At 53.7% G+C, this 19,457-nt stretch overlaps 2 protein-coding genes across 9 annotated transcripts; one reads left to right on the top strand and one right to left on the bottom strand.

Annotated features, from left to right (window-relative positions):
- Positions 1-814: 814 nt before the first annotated feature.
- Positions 815-11,852, top strand: Homer3 (homer scaffold protein 3). Of its 7 annotated transcripts, none has more exons than XM_076914318.1 (11): positions 815-1,007; positions 1,370-1,435; positions 3,077-3,158; positions 3,237-3,393; positions 3,859-3,990; positions 7,235-7,342; positions 7,825-7,964; positions 8,679-8,835; positions 8,991-9,101; positions 9,189-9,275; positions 10,497-11,852. In XM_076914318.1, exons 3-11 carry the CDS (start codon positions 3,145-3,147, stop codon positions 10,686-10,688), a joined length of 1,098 nt encoding a protein of 365 aa, XP_076770433.1. In that variant the 5' UTR covers positions 815-1,007; positions 1,370-1,435; positions 3,077-3,144; the 3' UTR covers positions 10,689-11,852. The 7 variants fall into 7 exon arrangements, with proteins under 7 accessions (XP_076770433.1, XP_076770431.1, XP_076770432.1 ...); XM_076914316.1 differs by having other exon boundaries at positions 1,288-1,435; XM_076914317.1 differs by having other exon boundaries at positions 1,270-1,435.
- Ddx49 (DEAD-box helicase 49) lies at positions 10,978-19,345 on the bottom strand. Of its 2 annotated transcripts, XM_034519856.2 has the most exons (14): positions 19,208-19,339; positions 18,260-18,349; positions 18,010-18,133; positions 15,423-15,508; positions 15,222-15,343; positions 14,476-14,663; positions 14,248-14,388; positions 13,735-13,810; positions 12,973-13,049; positions 12,759-12,856; positions 12,170-12,244; positions 11,500-11,588; positions 11,337-11,408; positions 10,978-11,214 (listed from the first exon to the last, which is right to left on the bottom strand). In XM_034519856.2, exons 2-14 carry the CDS (start codon positions 18,264-18,266, stop codon positions 11,035-11,037), a joined length of 1,335 nt encoding a protein of 444 aa, XP_034375747.1. In that variant the 5' UTR covers positions 18,267-18,349; positions 19,208-19,339; the 3' UTR covers positions 10,978-11,034. The 2 variants fall into 2 exon arrangements, with proteins under 2 accessions (XP_034375747.1, XP_034375746.1); XM_034519855.2 differs by lacking the exon at positions 18,260-18,349 and having other exon boundaries at positions 19,208-19,345.
- Positions 19,346-19,457: the final 112 nt, after the last annotated feature.

The following is a 19,457-nucleotide window of genomic DNA, read 5'->3' as shown; positions in this document are numbered from 1 at the left end:
GGATGGCCTAGAACTCACTATATAGACCTAGAATTCACAGAGATTTGCCCGCCTGCTCCTTCCACATGGGGACTAAAGGTGTGTGCCACTGGGACCAAGCAAGCATCTGGGGGTCCGGACGGAGGCGCCAGCCGGTGCTTGACGAGGGCGTTGCTACCCACTGACTTGCGTTCCCACCAGCACCCTCCTTTGGGGAGCTGGGCTCAAGCTGCCTTCATGTTTCAGTTGCTGAGGGCCCGGGAACTTTTTCTTTTCTAAGAAGCCATGTGAAGGTTCAGGGCCACCCTTAGCAGGAGGCAGGAAGGCGAAGGGTCGTTGTCCACCCATTTCCCGTGTTTCTCCCTATCTCTGGGTCACTGGATCATACTCCAGGATGTCTGCTTCTGTCTGCACCCCTGTCCCGCTATCACCCACCCAACACCCACACTTTTGTCTTCACAGTCTTCAACCCATCAGCCCAGTGCTCTGCCCCATGGCCGGTCTGGACAGACCCTCCTTTGCCCCGCCTCCCTCACCCCTCTCCCCACCCCACCGCCGTTGTCCGCAGCCACAGGAGACTGCCACTCCCCGCTATCCTCCTGGGTCCCTCCCATCTGTCCAGTACTCTGCCTGATCCTAAGCCCCTGCCCCTGATCCCTCTGGTCCCAGCCCCTGACTTCATGGGCCCCTCCCCCTCCTTCAAAGGCCCCGCCCTCCCCACTTCCTTCTGTTGCCTCCCACTGGGTCCCCCTTCAGGAGTCCCTCCTCTTGACCTCCTGGTGCCCTCCCCTTCCTCTGCCCTTTCACCCCGCCCAACTCCCCCCTCCATGTCCGCCCTTCCCTTCTTCCCTCTCGGGGTCCCTTCCCTCCTCCCCGCCCTCCGTAGCTGGCCAGCAGGGGGCGCTGGGCAGAGGCGGGGCGGCGCGGGGACTGGCCGCGATGGGACCGGAGGCGGCGCAGACAAAGGCGCGGGCGGCGCGGGGCGCGCGGAGGGCGCGGGCCGGAGGCAGCAGCGACGACGACGCGGGGTGAGCCAGGCAGGGGGGACCCCAGCTTCCAAGGCACAATTAGGAAGTCGGGGGGGGGGGGCGCAGGAAACGCAGACGGTTTCCAAAGTTGCGGACTGTGAGGCGGGGCCCGGGTGCTGCGGGATGCAGACTGAAGGGTTGGGGTCCTGGGGTGCGGACTCAAGTGCTGGCTGGGGTTCTGGGGCGCGAGGTGCGGGTTCATCGGGTTCCTCAGCCCAGGTCCCGGTGTTGGGGCGCCGCATCGCGAGGCTCTGTCGCTTAGAAAGTTGCGGGTCAGCAGCTCCCGTAGTTGGACTCACGAGCTGCCCTGGCGGGAGTGGGAACCGGTGCCAAGTGGGAATCCGACGTGGGGCTCCTCGCAGGGTCCCCGCCGCGCATGATCGCGATTCTCCGCCCCGCGCCGTTGCTCCGAGGCGCGTGACTACTCAGTGAGTAACTTTTCCCGATCATGGCAAGTCCAGGCAGGAGTGGTTCGACCGGAAGGACCTGGGTTCGGGGACCCCTTTCCCCCAATCTCCGCCAGTCCCAATAGCGTCCCCGACTCCCTCCGCATAGGGACTCTGGTTTCGGAACTCATGACCGCGACAGCATCTTCCCAAGACAGCGTGGAGGGGCCCTGACCTCAGACCCCGGACCTTAACGTCCAGCACCCTCAGGACCCTTCTCCTCCAATCCCCTTAGCTGCAGTTTTCGGGGCATAGGAGAGTTATGAGTACAAGCATTTACAGGAGGCTGGGGGCCCCTTCTCCCAATCTTGTTCTTGTTCTCCTTTCACATCGTGGGGATTGGGATGAGCCGCTTGTGTACTGTGTGTGTGTGTGTGTGTGTGTGTGTGTGTGTGTGTGTGTGTGTGTGTTGAGATAAGGTCCAACCTGTAGCCCAGGTTGGCTTCAAAGTCTTGAATTCTCTTCCCTCATCCTCCCCAGTGCTGGAATGGCATGTGCCACCCATACCAGGTTTTCATTTTTCCCTGGAGACTCCGACTCAGAGTTATTTGGGCTAAGTGGCCTTTCTCTCTCTCTCTCTCTCTCTCTCTCTCTCTCTCTCTCTCTCTCTTTCTTTCTTTCGGCTAAGTGGCCTTTCTTTCTTCCTTCCTTCCTTCCTTCCTTCCTTCTTTCTTTCAAGAGTTATTTTATTTATACGAGTACACTGTAAACTGTCAGGCGTATCAGAAGAGGGCATCGGATCCCATTACAGATGATTGTGAGCCACCATGTGGTTGCTGGGAATTGAACTCAGAACCTCTGGAAGAGCACTCAGTTTTGCTTAACTGCTGAGCCATCTCTCCAGTCCCTAAATGGTGTCCTTTTGTGGGAGCAGAGAGGTTCTGATTTCCCCGTTAGGTCCCTGGTGGCCTTGAACTCCTGGGATGCATGATCTATCTGCCTTGACTTCCTGAGTAGATAGGACCACAGGGCCTCACCACTGATCCAGCTTTGTCCCATGTTTTGATGCACGGCCCTCTGGGAGGAGAGGGGACTGTTGGATGGGAGGAGTGAGTAAGATGTCCCACTAGGTTGATCTTGACCATGCCTGGTGCCTGTGGAGGGTGCTTGCCCAGTAGCTGGCAACCTGGGCAGTGAGTGTGGTGCTGTGTGCCAAGGACCAGGCTGCTCTCCAGGCTATCTCCTACCCTTGCAGTTTGGTGGCACTGTATCACCTCTGTGGTGGCACTGGAGACCTAGAGATCACTCAGTCCAATTGTGGGGGCTTCTCCCAAAAGCAGGGCCTTTTGGCTGCACCTACAGCTCAGGTGGTAGAGGGCTTGAGTGGCATGCAGGATGACCTGGGCTCCATCCTCAGCACCATATGGACCAAGAGTGATGGCACAAAGTGCTGTCCCAACATTTGGGAAGTGGAGGCCAGAGGATCAGGAGTTCAAGGTCACCATTGGCTGCAAAGTGATTTCAAGGCCAGTCTGGGCTGGGACTGAGGAGGTGGGCGTCCGACCAGCGCCTGCTTACTGTCCAGTGCTGTTCCTTTCCTTGATGGTTTTGCAAGGTCACCTGGAGGACCCGCTTGGCCTGAGTATCCCTGGAGCCTCACTCACGGGCTCCTTCTTTCCGCAGGGGACAAACAAGTGACTTCTGTCACCCCTCTGGGTGCCCCTTAGAGGCCATCCAACCCAGCCTGACCAATGTCCACAGCCAGGTGAGCACCCACCCACTCCAGTCTGGCCTTGCCCCTGGGTGGCGTCAGACTCCTGCAGAGCTTCTGTCTCCGCTGCAGGGAACAGCCAATCTTCAGTACCCGGGCGCATGTGTTCCAGATCGACCCCACTACAAAGCGGAACTGGATCCCCGCCGGCAAGCACGCTCTTACGGTGTCCTATTTCTATGATGCAACCCGAAATGTGTATCGCATCATCAGCATCGGTGGCGCCAAGGTCTGAAGGGGGGCTCCTGGGAGCAGGTGTGCGGCCACCAGCCAGGCTGGCTGACTTGGGAATCAGTGAGCCTTTCCAAGGCCTAGCATCTTCCAGAAATAACTCAGTGGTGGGATCTCTGAGAGGGGCAAAGCCATTTAGACTTTCAGTTATTGCCAAGATGGGGAGACGTGACCTTAATGGGTCAAGACTTTTACTGCAGCCCAGCATGGGGGGGATCCCAGGCAGAGGCTCCACCCATAAGCCTTCTGGTAGGTTCTTAGAGGATTCTAGGTAGAGATCAACTACTAAGACAGATGCCTAGGATTTTTTTTTTTTTATTATTATTTATTTAGTTTTTAACTCCAGTGTGCAGTCCAAGGCGGGCGAATGCTCCCTCTCCAGCAGTCTGTCTGGCAGTCTGTCTGTCTGGTTGCTCATTATCACGGCGTCCTCTGACCTGGAATCTTGCTTCCTCCACCCCAGGCCATCATCAACAGCACAGTCACTCCCAACATGACCTTCACCAAAACCTCTCAGAAGTTCGGGCAGTGGGCAGACAGTCGAGCCAACACTGTCTATGGCCTAGGCTTTGCCTCTGAACAGCAGCTGACTCAGGTGGGCAGGGACATGGGCAGTGATTGGCACCTGTGTTCCTCAGGGTGGGCTGGCAGGTAACAAAACTTCTTGAGTGCCCTGGGTAGTGTAGTCATTTGCCACCTCGCTCTAACTTTGCACACCCCTCATGCGTCTTAGGGGTGTCCAGTGGGAGCCTGGACTGGGCACACCGCTCCCCCAAAGCACCTCTCTCTGGCTTCTGACATCACCACTTAGTAATGAGTCCGTTGTCTTCTTCAGATATATTTGTATGCATTTGTCTGCGTTTGTATGTGCATAGGCCATGTGTGTGCTGGCGCCTACAGATGTCAGAAGGTGGCATTAGATCTCCTGGAGCAAGGTACAGCAATTGTTAGGGCACCTGACTTAGGTGCTGGGAGCTGAACTCATGCCATTCAGAAGCAGTCTTAACTGCTGAGACATCTCCCCAGCTCCTCGATTTTTTTAAATTAAAAACATTATTACTTTTATATTTGCCTCGGGTGTGAATGTGTATGGGTGGGGTATACCTAGGGGTGTGCCTACGGAGACAGAGCTCTCCCTGTCTACTCTGTGGGCTCTAGGAATGGAGTTCAGGTCATCAGGCTTGTCAGCAAGCACCTTGGCTTTCACTGGGCCATAATGTCGCCCCAAATTTGTTTTTCTTTGTTTTGTTTTTCAAGAGAGGGTTTCTCTGTGTAGCTCTGGCTGTCCTGGAATTTACTCTGTAGACCAGGCTGGCCTTGAACTCAGGGATCCTCCTGCCTCTGCCTCCCAAGTGCTGGGACCTAGACTGTGCCACCACGGCCAGCTTTTGATTTTTTTTTTTTTTTTTTAATTTAATGTTTTTCTTTTATGTATATAGTCCTTTGCGTCCATGCATCTGTGTGTACTCGCATGTGTACGCACTGTGCCTGTGGAGGCCAGTAGAGTGCGCCAGATCCCCTGGAGCTGGAATTACAGACAGTTGAGCCCTGCCATGTGGGTGCTAGGAACAGACCCTGGGTCCTCTGCAAGAGCAGCCAGTGCTCCTAACCACTGAGCCATCTCTTCAGCTCCCTATTAATTCTCTTTTCTTTTATTATATTTTGGGAGTGGGGGCAGTGTTTTCAGACATGGTTTTTCTGTGTTTCTTTGGCTGCTCTGAAACTTGCTTTGCAGACCAGGATAGCTTTGAATTCAGAGATAGACCTGCCTCTGTCTCCTGAGTGCTGGGATTGAAGGCCTGTGCCATCACACCTGCCTGGCTTTGTTTTTGTTTTGTTTTTTTAAGTTTTAGGCAGGGTCTCACTGTGTCACTCTCTACAGTCCTTCTGGCACTGGAGTGCTGGCTCACAGGTGTGTGCCACCACCCCTGGCTTAGCTGTTTATTTAGGGCCTCTCTGGCCTCAAGCAATCTTACCGCAGACTTTCTAGTGGCTAGAATTAGCCTTTCCCTAGTTAAAACGTAATACTTTCTGGGCTTGGAGAGTTGGCTCTGTGATTAAGAGCACTGGCTACTTTTGCAGAGGACCCAGGTTCAATTCCCAGTACCCACGTGGTGAATCACAGCCATCTGTAACTTCAGCTCCAGGAGATCTGACACCTCTGGCTTCCAGGGGTGTGGTGCCCAGATATACATGCAGGAAAAACACTGATACATGTAAAATAGAAGAAGTTTTTAAAAATTTATTTTCCTTTTCTATTATTTATTTATTTATTTATTTTGGTTTTTCGAGACAGGGTTTCTTTGTGTAGCCCTGGCTGTCCTGGAACTCACTCTGTAGACCAGGCTGGCCTCGAACTCAGAAATCCGCCTGCCTCTGCCTCCCAAGTGCTGGGATTAAAGGCGTGCGCCACCTCCGCCCGGCTCTATTTTTTATTTTTGTGGGTAGTGTAGCCCTAGCTGGTCTAGAACTTGCTGTATAGACAAGGCTGGTCACAAACTCACATTATAGCTGAGGCTAACCTTGAATTCCTAATCTGCCTGTGTGTGCCTCAAGGGCTTGGATGGTGGCAGCACCCCAGGGTGTAGCTTAAACACTATGGGGGTGGGAAATGCTTCAGGGGTTGAGAGCAGGCAGTGGAGTCACCTCCCGGCACCCACATGGTGGCTCATTACCTTCTCTCACTCCATGGAGGGGTGTTGATGCCTCTGGCTTCTGGGGGCACTTATACATACATATGTACGTACACACTTAACAGTAATAAAAATAAGTTTAAAAACAAGTTTTCTTCTTTTAAACGTTTTTATTATATTGATTTATTATTTCTGTGTTGGGCCTGTGTGGGTGCATGTGTGCGTGGAAATCCAAGAATAGCACCTGGGAGTCAGTTCCTCCTCCCATGGAGGCTTCGAGGACCAATTTTACGTCACCAGGCTCGTGGCTTAGCCGCTTATTGAGCCAGGTCACCAGCCTCCTGGGTTGTTTTTTGTTGGTTGGTTGGTTGGTTGGTTTGGTTTGGTTTGGTTTGGTTTGGTTTGGTTTGGTTTTTCGAGCCAGGCTTCACTGTGTAGATCTGGCTGTCCTGGAATTTGCTGTGTAGACCAGGCTAGCACCAAACTCAGAGATCCTCCTGCCTCTGCCTCCTGACTGCTGGGATTAAAGGCATGCATCAATGATGCCTGGCTTTTTTATTATTATTATTGTTTATTTATTTATTTCCTTTTTTAAAATGTCTATCCATGTCATGCCTGTGTGTGTGTGTGTGTGTGTGTGTGTGTGTGTGTGTGCAGATGCCCCACAGAGGCCAGCAGAGGCGTTAGATCCCTGGAGCTGCCTGAGGTAGTGGGTGACCTGACCTCCTCTACAGCAGCAGCCTGCCCTCCTAACCATGGAGCGCGGCTCCAGTCCTCACATGTTCTCTTTAATAAACAATTTTGTTAAAGTGAAAAGAAAAGGCAGTACTATAACCACAGAACCAGCATTAGCTGTCGGCTGACACATTTAGGAGAAGGAATGCCAGGAAGCCCAGGCTCTCACTGGCTGTGGATGTCCTTCCCTGTGTTATGACATACTGGCAAGTGTGAAGGACAGATGGACAAGTAGCCTCAGGCTGGCCACTCAGCCCAACAGGAACAGAGAGTCCCTTTCCGTGTGGCGCAGAACTTTTTAATGTCACCTCTGTAATTTGCCAACCCCCCTCTGTGTGTCATCCTGACGTCCAAGCTGCTCACAGGGTTGACTTTTCCCAAAGGCCTCCCTGTGACAGGGCAGGTCCAGGTTGGGGGTGTGGTGGGAGCTGTGGAAATGCTTTCTGACTATCCCCCCTGCCTCACCCCCAGTTTGCTGAGAAGTTTCAGGAGGTGAAAGAAGCTGCCAGGCTGGCTCGGGAGAAATCTCAGGATGGTGGAGAATTCACTAGTACTGCCATGGCCCTTGCCTCCCACCAGGTAGGTGTTTCTGCACCCCATGTCTACAGTAACCCATGACTGCCACACCCCTGAGGCAGCCATGCACTGTGCTAGTGTCTAAGGGTGGCTGGTGGCCACATGTGCATGTGTCTTGGGTGCACATGTGGAGCTCTGAGGACAGCTTGTGGGAGTCATCTCTCTTCTCTCAACAGGTCAGGCTTGGTGACCAGCTCCTTTACCTATGGGCCCTCCCACTGGCCCATGCCTCAATTTTACTTGGGGGAGAGCAGTTCCAAGTGTTCAGATCCCTCTTTCTGTAGGTTGTTCCAATTTGGCCCTGAGGGGTTAGTGAACATCCAGTCAGGTGGGAGACAGGATTCCCCATCCAGAGGCTCTGGGGAGCTATGGAGGGAGAGGGAAGAGACATACTGGTCATCATGGGTCAGTTCAGAGCCCTGAGCTCAATACCCCAGTGACTTCAGTCCTTGCCTCAATTAACCTTACCTCCTACCGTGACCCAGTCCTGCTCCCATGTACAGGTCCCTCCGAGCCCCTTGGTCAGCACCAATGGTCCAGGAGAGGAGAAGCTGTTTCGAAGCCAGAGTGCCGATGCTCCTGGCCCCACCGAGAGGGAGCGGCTGAAGAAAATGTTGTCAGAAGGGTGAGGGGGTTGGTGAAGCCTGCTTGAAGCCAGGACCTGGTGGGAGGCCTAAGGGGTGTCTTGTGTTTAGACTGGACTTTAGGGTGGTGAGGCGTGGTGTTTCTAGTGTCAGGGTCTTGAATGTCATTAAGGGGGCATGGGGTGCGCTAGAGTGGGGCATCCCCAGGACAGACCATCAGGATGGTGTTTCTGGAGTCAGGGTCCTGGCTGGGATTAAAGGGCATAGGCAGTAGGATGGGTGTGGTCATGAGGCGAGACCCATGGGGGGCTGGGCTGCTGAAGATGCAGCTGGATGGGGGTGGGGAGTGGGCTGTAGGAATCTGGACTGCAGACCTGGGAGAGGAGGAAGCAACAGATTCCTGCCTCATCTGGAAGAGGCTGCCCTTTCCTCATCATTTGTGCCCCACCCTGTCTCCTCTGACCATGCCCCTGACCACCCCTACCCCCAGGCTGTGGCTTTCATGGCAATCTGGAGGGTAGGGGATAGGTTTCCAATTTTTTTTTGGAGGTAGGGTCCCACTATGCAGCCCAGAACTCATTATATACAGCCTAGGCTGAGATCAGCCTCTCGTGAGCTACAGCTCCACATGTCGTGGTTTCATGCTCCCACCCCCTAGCTTAGTGTTGCTTTGGCCCTGCTCTTAGTACAGGATACCCTCCACCAGATGCCGCTGTCCTGACCATGCATGCCCTCAGCCCAGTGTCTCCCTGCAGCTCTGTAGGGGAGGTCCAGTGGGAGGCCGAGTTCTTCGCGCTTCAGGACAGCAACCAGAGGCTGGCGGGGGCCCTTCGAGAGGCCAACGCAGCTGCCACTCAGTGGAGGCAGCAGCTGGAGGTCCAGCGTGCAGAGGCTGAACACTTGCGGCAGCGGGTGAGGAACCCCGCACCCCCACATCCCTTCTGCCTCGGGTCAGTCCCCAGAGGTCCTATTTCTTGCTATAAAATGACTTGAAACTGAGAGCTTTATAGGGGTCACCAGGCCCTCCGTGTCCCAGAGGACGGTAGGACTGAGCTGCATGTGTGCAGGTGGCAGAGCTGGAGGCCCAGGTGGCTGCAGAGCCGGTCCAGGCGGGAGAGAAAGAAGCAACCAGCCAGTCTGTAGAGCAGCTGGAGGCTCGGGTGCAGACCAAGGACCAGGTGAGCCAGGGCCGAGATCAGGGATCCTGGAGTGTCCTCCCTGGAATCCAGGGCCTCTGAGCAAATCTGGTACACCTTCCCCTCTAGGAGATCCAGACTTTGAAGAATCAGAGCACTGGCCCACGAGAGGCTCCTGACACTGCCGAACGGGAGGAGACACAGCAGCAGGTTCAGGTTGGCTGTAGGATCTCACCTGTAAGAGCGGCCCCTGGGGTAGAACAGGTCCCATCTGCCTGTGATTGGAACAGGGCTGTCTATTCAAAGTTGCAAAGCAACCTCATACCTAGTCTTCCCACATTTGAGCAGTTGAGGTCTTGGGTAAGCTTAGAGACCTCAGCCAAGAGTACCTGGAGCATCCCCAGGAGATTCCTGGGGAGATGACCCTGTTGTCCTCAAGGGTGGGAACAGATTGTGAGAAGGGCCACAACCTCAGAATCGGTGGCCCTCCTGAGTACAGTACTGTATTCCCAGGGAGCGGATCTACAGGAAGGCTGTCCTATGTGTGTGTCACTCAGGTACCATCTGTCATGAGTTTTCTGTGTAGTGTATGTGCATACGTGATCCCATGTGGATGCAGATGTGCCTGCATGTCTGTATGGAGGCCAGAGCTAGTGTCTTCCTCAATTTCTTTACACCCCATCCTTTGAAACTATCTTACTGAGCTCAGAATGGCTGGGTGCGGAGTCAGTGAACAGTGGGGGCCTGCTCTCACTCTTGAGGTTACAGCTGCTAGCAGTGCCTGGAGCATCGGCTTGTGCTTGGGGGAGGCGACTGAAATTCAGGTCCCCCAGGTTACCACCTCTTTGCTTCCAGTACCCACTTATTTAGAGGTGTGTCTGTCTCGAGATCACGCTGTTAGGATGCAGTTCCCTACCATGTGGCTACTGGGGATTAAACCCTCATCTTGGGTTGTTTTTCTTACTGTGTCTCTAGCAGCAGCTGATCTGGGACTTGAGAGACCCTCTGCCTCAGCCTCCCGAGTGCTGCGGTTAAAGGCCCGTGGGGCCACATCTTGTGCATCTAGTTTTAAGATTAGTTACATGTGTTATGTTGTACATCAGTGCTAATTCCTTGGGGAATCCCCTGGAGCTGGAGCTCCGTGTTTGTGGGTTGCTTCACGTGGGTGCTTGGAGAGAAGTTCATACTCTTAACCACTGACCCATCTCTCCGGTCCATCTTGTTTCTACAAATAGGGTCTCTTACTGGCCTGGGGACGCTTAGGTTGGCCAGTATGGTATGCTCCAGCCATGCTTTTTATGTAGCTATTGGGTTTCAAACTCAGTACTTTACACATTCACAGCGCTTTACTGACCCTGTGGGAGCCATGGACCACATCAGATAGGACTGACAACCAGAGCTTCATAGGTTGTCCCACCTCACCCCTCCCTCCCGTAGGCCCTGGAGACCCGGAACGCAGAGCTGGAGCAGCAGCTGCGGGCGATGGAGTGCAACCTGGAGGAGGCGCGTGCCGAGCGGGAGCGCGCACGCGCGGAGGTGGGCCGGGCGGCACAGCTGCTGGATGTGCGGCTGTTCGAGCTAAGCGAGCTGCGCGAGGGCCTGGCACGCCTAGCAGAGGCAGCACCATAGTCTGGCATGGAGGGTCTGCGGCCTCAAGGCGCCCTGGCAGGGACCAGGGGACCCCAGCTGTCTCTGAGCTTTGCACTGTGTAGAGTTTTCTAGAATCCTTGGCAGTGTTTCTGCCCGGGTTACATTTCTAAGTGTGGCGTTGCTGGCATCTGCTGTCCGTGGCTGCTGCCCTGCACCCCAGGGACACTGCGAGGGAAGGCCGCACTGCTCATCCCCATGGGGAACAGAGGCTTTGGGGTCCTGAGACCCGAAGGCCCTGCACTCATCCGGGCCCATACTCAAGTCAGACTGACAGGTTCAAAGAGTGTTTACTGACGCCAGGGGCCACTTGCAGTAGGTTTACAGCTCAGCCCTGACCCTCGGCCTGGGCTGGCTCTTGGAGCCGAGGTCCAGAAGGACGTGACCGTCGGCCAGTGCGCCCTGCTTTCTGCTGCCGAAGTGTCTGCCCCACTTTCTCCTTGAAGCGCCGGTTCCGTTGCTTGATTTTGGCCAGCTCTGCTTTGCGCTTGGCCTCCATGTCTGGGTCCTGCGGGAGGGGCTCAGATTGTAACTGGGACTGGGGCCTCTGCCCACCCATCCCCCAAGTCCCACCCACCCTTACTGGCCGCACTCCTGCCTGCCCTGCACACCCACCCCTCCCCACACCACCTTCCCCTCCAGGATCATCTGTTTCCGCTTGTTGATCTCCTTCTTTTCATCAAAATGTGAAGCCTCCAGTTTCTAGGGGTGGGGAGGGGAACAGGTTAGGTCAGGCCCAGCCCACGGAGCCCCGCCCCACCCCGCCCCGCCCCGCCAGGCTGGCCACCCGTACAATTTCGCACTCCCTGCGCACCACGTTGACCTGCGTGAGGATTTGCAGGACCTCAGCCTCTTCCACTGCCAGCTCCGCCAGCTGCTGCTCTGCAAGAACAGGAAAAACTGAATGGGGCTGCGAGAGCGAGTAGCCCTCCTGCCCCTAGCTCTGGATGTCTGGATCCAACCAAATGTGGACCGATGATACTCAAAAAAAGCAAACCGCTGCCAAGCTTGGCAGTGCATGCTTGTCATCATAGCACTGGGAGGCAGAGGCAGGGGATCTCTCATTCCAGCTGAGTTCTAAGCCAGCTCTGTAGAGCAAGAATCTGTCTCAAATAAATGAATGAATAAAATGAATGAGTAAATACAGTGGGATCAGGGTGCCTGTAAGCCCAGCTCCCTGAGAGGCTGAGAGGGATCCTCTCACTGTGAGTACAGGTCTTCCAGGCCACCGTGGGTTAAACGGAAAGAGAGCTCACTACAGGGAGCTCCAGATGGCCTGTCTCGGTTTAAGATAGGCTGTAGGGCATGCCTGAGAACTCATGTCCTTGTCAACCTCCAAACCACACATGGACCTTCAGGGTTGGTGTCCTGTGTGCAGCGTGCATACAACTCCCAGGGTAGCTAGGGAAGGGAATTTATCTCCCAGGCCTGGACAGGACCCACCCTGGACCCTAGCCACTTACTGATCTGCTCCTCGATGGCATGCAACAGGTGGATGTCATACTGCGTCACCAGTGTGATGGCCTGTCCCTGCCTCCCTGTAGGGATACATCTGTTAGAGAACCTGGGCCCCTCCTCAGAGGCAAAAAAGGAGTCAGTGGGGAAGGGGCTCCATTAGAGGACCAGGGCTCCACCCAGTGTGAGACCTGCATGTGAAAGGCAGAGGGGGAGCAGCTCTAAACCGGCCTTTCTGAGGCCTGGCAGGTGCTGCTTTCCCTTTTTGGCGGGGCTGCCAGGAAGCCAGCTTAGTCCTGCTCTACCGCCCTTTCTTCACGGTGACCAAGCTGAAGCAGACCGCTGGCTGACGGCCCACGACCACAGCAGCGGCTTCTCGGTGCCTATTTGTTAAGGCAGGTCCCTCGTGGACTCCCCAAACCCACAGGGCAGGATGGCAAGTCAAGTCTGGCCCCAGCAATCCTGTCTCTCCTGGTTGTAGGTGTGAGGGAATATCAAAGCAGATGCCTCCCTGGCCTCTGGGTCAGCATGCCAGTGAAGCATCAGGCTGGGGTTGTCTCACTGCAGCTGGAGCCTCCTGGACGTGGCTCTGCTCACCTGCACGGGCTGTGCGACCAACCCGATGAATGTAGATCTTGGGGAGTCCAGGGGTGTTGTGGTTGATGACCACCTGCACAGTGGGGATGTCCAGGCCCCTGGGGGTACAGAGCACTCAGCTGGAGTCCACGTAGGGAACCCAGGCTTACACTCAGCTTCCCAGTCTTACCGCTTGGCCCATGGGAAGAAAGGGCCCTGCACTAGGCCCACTCACCTCGAGGCCACGTCAGTGGCGATAAGAATCCGATAGATGCTGGACTTAAATTTGGCCAGGGCCGCAAAGCGCTCTTTCTGTGCCGAGGTGAGGAGAGGTTTGTGAGCAGATGGAGCGAGCCTGGGGACAGGGCAGAGGCCAGACTGGGGAGGAAGGTGGTCCCAAAGCCAAAGGGGACAATAGGATGGCATGAGGAGAGGATCGGACATCACAGTGCTGTGATGGCTTCTTTTGTATTTTTTTGGGGGGGTGGGTGGGGTGGGGAGAGGGCAGGGCTGTGCTGGGTGTGCTAACACACACCTTTAATCCCAGCACTTGGGAAGCAGAGTCAGACAGAATTTGTCTGAATTTGAGGACAGCCTGGTCTACATAGAGAGCTCCAAGACAAACAGGGCTACACGGAGAGACCCTGTCTCAAAGTACTAACGACAAAACAAAGCAAAACCAAACCACACATTTAAAATAAATAAAAAACCCACAAATCAAAACACCCCAAAACAAACAAAAAAAATAAAACAAAATAAAAAAAGCCTAGTCAAAACCAAAGACGAGGTCTCCATTAGCCCAAACTGGTCTTGAACTTCCTATGTAGAGAAGGCTGGCCAGCACTCCTGCTCTTCAGCCCCACCTGAGTGCAGGATATACCACTATCTCCTACAGGCTGGGCAAGCACTCTCCCAGCTGAACCGTCTACCGTCTGAGCCCCATCCTCAGCCTGAGTTGTGACATCTGAGCAGAGAGGCTGTGGCCACGGCCCATCACCTGCTTCATCATGGAGTGCAGCGCCACCGTGGGGAAGTTGAACTTCCGAAGCATCATACAAAGAATCTGGCAGGTCCTGTGAGAAAAGGGTGGGTGTGAGTGCCCCGCCCACCACAACCTCACCCTCGTGGCCCGGCCAGGAGTTGTGGAGAAGCTTGGTCTGCTGCCTGTGAGCCTCTCAAAGCTCAACAAGCAGCAGCCCTGACAAGGGTCCCTGACTGCTGATTCCTGCTGTGCCTAATGGCCACTCTGAGGCCAACATTCCCTCGCCTGTGGGTGGACAGAGCTTCCCCCCAGCCCCCGTCTCTGCACTTCTACACTGACTCAAGGTGAGACAGCCAACAGCTATTATTTTTGCTTTGTTTGAATCAGGGTCTCACTGTGTAGTCCTGGCTGGCCTGGAAGAGCTCTGCATGCCTCCTGGGTACTGCAAATCACAGAGGCACCAGCAGGGTAGGCCTAGCCCAGTTTCACCTTCACATAAGGGAAGGAGGGCCAGAGCCTGTCACTCACTTGCAGGTGTTGGTGAAGATGATGATGGAGCAGTCTTCCAGCTGGTCCTGGAAGGTCTGGACCAGGTGAACCAGGTAGGCGTCCTTCACCTTCTCGGGCACCAGGAGGTAGCGCTGGTCAAGCTGTTCCACCGTGCGAACCCTGGAGGTGGAAGGTGCAGCAGCCCACCCTCAGTTTCTTCTGCCCGAACTCTCCGGTGTAGCCCTCACCCACAGCTGTGGAACTCACGGGGCCTGCGCCTCCCAAAAGAAGGGCTGGTTGGTAGCCAGGCCCTGTAGCTCCTTGAGTGTGTCAGTCAGTGTGGCACTGAACAGTAGCGTTTGCCTGCGTGCAGGAACGGCTGCCAGGATGGTCTCCAGGTCTGTGGTGAAGTCGGTGCAACCCTGCTCCAGCAGCCTGTCGGCCTCATCCATCACCTGCATCGGAGTGGCAGGAGAGGAGGCTGGACACTGCAAGGTCTTCAGCTCTGGAGCTGCATATGCCAAGCACAGCATACCTGCCTCTCAGAGACCGTGCTGGGTTCCTGGACACTGCTCAGTCTCAAGGCCAGGTCACCTACTGTGCGAGGCTCCAGCAGGTCCTCTAGGACAGCCTACCTCTTACATGCCCTATCGCTACTGGGCTTTTTGTTTTGTATAACATAGGGTCTTGCTGTCCTGGAACTATGTAGACCAGGCTGGCTTCGAACTCAGAGATCCTTCTGCCTCTGTGTTCCGTCCGAGTGCTGGGATGGAAGGTGAGTGTCAGCACACCCAGCTGGCCCTTGTCTTTATTTCTAGTTCAGTCATCTGTGAAAGTGTCAGGAATGGATGCCATCTGAGCACAGTCGCGCGCATGCACGTATGTAGCTCCAGGACACCCAGGGCTACAGAGGCCCTGTCTCACACAGAGAAGCAGAGAAGACAGAATTGATACAAGGTGCTTCCCAGTCCAGTCTCTGGCCCCAGGACCCCAGGGGGACCCAGCTGGCTCACCAGGAATCGGATTTTCTTCATGTTGAAAGTGTTGGAACTGCGCAGGTGGTCAGCCAGGCGCCCAGGGGTGGCAATAACCACGTGTGGCTTCCGAGAGAGCTCCAGTGCTTGCGCCACCATGTCTGAAGTAGACAGGAGGTAGGACTGAGTGGGAGGGGTGAGCAGGGACCCCAGGTCACCCCAGCCTCTCTGCTCCCATACCCATGCCGCCAACGATGATGCAGTCCTTCAGGCCCAGAGGCTTCCCTAGCACCCGGAACTGCTCAGCGATCTGGTAGGCCAACTCTCTGTGGGTGACAAGAACCAGCTGGATCAGTGGGTGCCTGTGCCCATCTCCCATCCCTCTACTTCCTCCAGGTTCCTCTGGGCTTCCACTTCCCTAATGTTGAGGGCCTCTTCAAAATCAATTCTAGAGAGACTGGCAACATGTCTCAGCAGGCAAGATACAAGCTCACATCTGAAGTTCCGTGCCCAGGCCCCACATGGTGAAAGGAAAGTCCCGATTCCTTCAGCTGGTCCTCCACCTCCACATGAGCACAGTGGCATAAGCATACGAACAGCAAACACACATCTAAGGACAAACTGCTCACTGCTGAGGCGGGAGGACCTGAGTTCAGATGCTCAGCCTCTCTGTAAAAGCTCAGTGTGCAGCAGCCGTATCTTTAACCTCAGTGGGGGTGAGGAAGGGCACTGGGGCAGGAGGATTGCAAACATCCTACAATTAATGAGACAGTGAGAGGCCATGTCTCAAAAAATAAGATGGGGGTGTCTGGGTATTGATGGTGCACACCTTTAATCCCAGCACTTGGGAGGCAGAGGCAGGCGGATTTCTGAGTTCGAGGCCAGCCTGGTCTACAGAGTGAGTTCCAGGGGGCTACACAGAGAAACCTTGTCTCAAACAAACAAACAAACAAACCAAAGATTTTATTCTTTGCTCTGTTGTCTCCGAGGCTTATTGCTTGTTTGCTAACCTAGACCAGTCCTGGAAGCTTCTAGCCTCCATTCAATCTTATCTAGACCCAGAATGTTTTCAGCCTCTGAGACGTATTGCTGAATAAGCTCACCCTTTCTAGTTCTTTCTGAACTCTGGCTGGCTGGTTCAACTCAGCTGTTCCTGCTCTAACTCCACATCCACACTGACTGATTCAAACTTGCCTCCATCTGTCTGTCTCTCTCTGTCTCTGTCTCTCTCTCTCCTCTTCCTCCTCCTCCTCCTCCTCCTCTTCCTCCTTCTTCTCTTCCTCCTCCTCCTGAATTACCCTGCTTGGCCTCATACTAATTCTGGCAATCCGTTGTAATCTTCTGGCTCCTTCTGATTCTTTGGCTAGTTCTGTCTTCACCCGTGTTTAGTTGTTCTCTCTCTCAGCAACCTGCCTCTGTACAACTGTCCCAGGAAAACTGCAAACTGCCTCCTTCTCTCTCCACTGCCCCTCAAGTAGCTTCCCTTTCCTCTTCTCCTGAGAGTTAGGCAAATGCTATTTTGTCAAATTTTTCTCCGATTCTTCACTTTGTCTGCCACTCATTTAGACATCACTTCCAAGCATGGGTACTTCCTTCTACAAACTAACGTTACCTTCATTGTTTGGGATTAGAGGTGTGTACTAAGGGCGTGCTGTATTCCAGCTAGAGGGATTAAAGGTGTGTGCTAAGGCTGAACCACACCACAACTAGAAACAAGTAAATAACACAATCTAAGGGTTCATGGTGTGATCAACAGCAACAGCAGGCATCTCTGAATTTGAGGCCAGCCTGGTCCACAGAGTGAGTTCCAGGAGAGCCACAGCTACACATAGAAACCTTGTCTAGAAAATCCTAAAGGAAATACATAAGTTTAAAATAGGGGTAGGGAGACAGCTCAGCTGGTAAGATCTCTTCCATAGGTCCTGAGTCTAATTTCCAGCATTCATATGGTGGCTCACAACTGTCTCTAATAGAACTTAATGTCCTCTTGAAAGAAATCAAACCTTTCGCAGGGTGTGGTGGCACCCACCTTTAATCCCAGCACTCAGGAGGTTGAGGCAGGAGGATCTCTGTGAGTCAATGCCAGTCCGGTCTACAGAGCGAGCGAGCTCCAGGACAGCCAGGCTTACCCTGAGGGATGAGTGGTGGGCGCGAAAGGAGTTAAAAAAAAGAGCCAATGGTTCAGAGCAAGCTACTGCTCTTGCAGAAGATCGGGTATCTACACCTATTATATACATAATACACATATAATCTTCTTTAAATAAAATAAGGCAGAGAGAGATTGAGGAGGATGCCTGATGTTAACCATTGGCCCACATGTAAACACATACATACTCTCACCTTCTGTGTGATAGTTGAGACCCATATTCAAGGTGCTCTGACAGCATCCTTTCTGTTCCATGGCCTGTCCTATGCACAGTGGAACCTATACACCTGCAATACCTTTTAAACACATTCATTACATTTTTTATTTATGTGGGTGTGCACGTGCAAGCTGTGCTCCAGTGGAGGTCAAGGCCAAAGTCAGTCCTTTCCTTCCTAAGTCCCTGGAGACTGAATTTAGGTCATGGGGCTTGTAGGCAAACACCTCTGCCTGCTAAGTAATCTTGCTGGCCCAAGAATAGCATTTTGTTTCCCTGGCTGTTAGACTGGTCACTCCCTCCTGAGTCCTAGGAACACTGCACACACCATTAGTCCTGCTCGATTCTGCATCCCTACAAGAGAGGAGTGACTCTTATCTCATTTCACACAAGAGGAAAGGGCAATTCAGAAAGGTCAAGGCACTTGCTTCAAGAAAGCACATGTGGGTGGTGTTCTGGAGGCTCACCTGGTGGGTGTCAGAACCAGGCAGAAGATGCCATAAGGGTCCTCAGACAGCTTCTGCAAGATGGGAAGTACAAAAGCCGCTGTCTTGCCACTTCCTGTTTTTGCACAGCCCAAGCAGTCCCGACCTGGGCAAAGCAGTATCAATATGCAAATCAGTATGAAGCAAGGGCCACGATTGGTCCCTCGGGCATTCACTCATTACTGTGAGAAGTAGATGGGTATGGTCTGCTTTTAGTATGAGGTATGCTTACAGTTCATTAGAGTTACAGGTGAGTAGGAGGCGCTGGGTCCTTCTCTCCCCTAGTTGGTAGCTGGCACCCGCATGTCTTAGAATTCTAAGGCTTGGAGAGTTACAAGTGGTCTGCTATGTGATTGAGCTTAAGATTAGAAAAGGGGGGCAGCCCCAAGCACCAAACTATTCATTAGATAAGAATTGGGGCCCCAATGGACCAAAGGGATGGGGAATTTGGCAAGGGGACAAGCCCTACAGGTCTATGGAAGAGAAGGTCAGGAATTCCCCAGATTTGAGGAAAGTCTTCAAAAACTTGCTTGAAATCAGTACACCAGTTATTTTTGCCCTTTCTCTAAGCTTGGCACCTCTTTCTGCAGAATGGAATGTTAAAAACTGTTTTATTTTCACAAGTCTCTTGAACAGGTTATTATCCAATTTTCAACAATTATTTTGATTGCTTGTTTGAAACAAGTTTTCAAGTAGCCCATGCTGGTCTGGAACTTGGTACATAGCTGAGGATGACCTTAACCTCCTGATCCTTTTGCTTTCACCTGCTCAGTGTTGAGGTGACTAAGAGTCACCACGTCCGGCTCCAAGGATGTCTCTTTAATGGCAAAAGTGAATTGGGCCAAAGAGCACTGACACTAATACGGAGCCCTGATTTACCTGGAGTTTGAAGGCTTCTGTTTCTGTTTGCTACGCCAAAGCCAGCTCTACCCTATTTTTTTTTTCAATGCCATATTTTAGTCCTTCAGCGAACACTCCCTTATGCTCTCGGGTACTACGGAAATTTCAGAGGTGCCATCCATCACCTGTGTGACAATGCACACGAGTCAGCAGCAGCCTAAATGCCAATGCTGCGGGTCAGGGTCCCCGAAACACTCAATGATGCCCTGATTCGTGGGACCCGAGTGGAGCTTAGGAAGAGGGGACAAAGAAAGGTATTAGATGAGAGGCGGGGACTCACCTTCCAGGATGGCCGGGATGCACCCGAGCTGCACCGGCGTGGGTTGCTTCAACCCCAGCTGTCGACACTGTTCCACCAGCCAGGACGAGAGCCCAAGCTCAGCGAACCCCGCCATGCTCCAGACCGGTGTAGAGAACTTTGTGATGAGTACTTCCGGCGCGTGAATGTCGCGTCACGTTCACCCGGAGCAATCCAACCTGGGAACGCTGTGAAAGTATGTTGGCAGATGAATGTCACGTCAGGGAGCGCC

Source organism: Arvicanthis niloticus, chromosome 16, assembly GCF_011762505.2.
Source record: "Arvicanthis niloticus isolate mArvNil1 chromosome 16, mArvNil1.pat.X, whole genome shotgun sequence".
Taxonomy (NCBI): domain Eukaryota; kingdom Metazoa; phylum Chordata; class Mammalia; order Rodentia; family Muridae; genus Arvicanthis; species Arvicanthis niloticus.
This window is presented reverse-complemented; position numbering and strand designations above follow the sequence as displayed.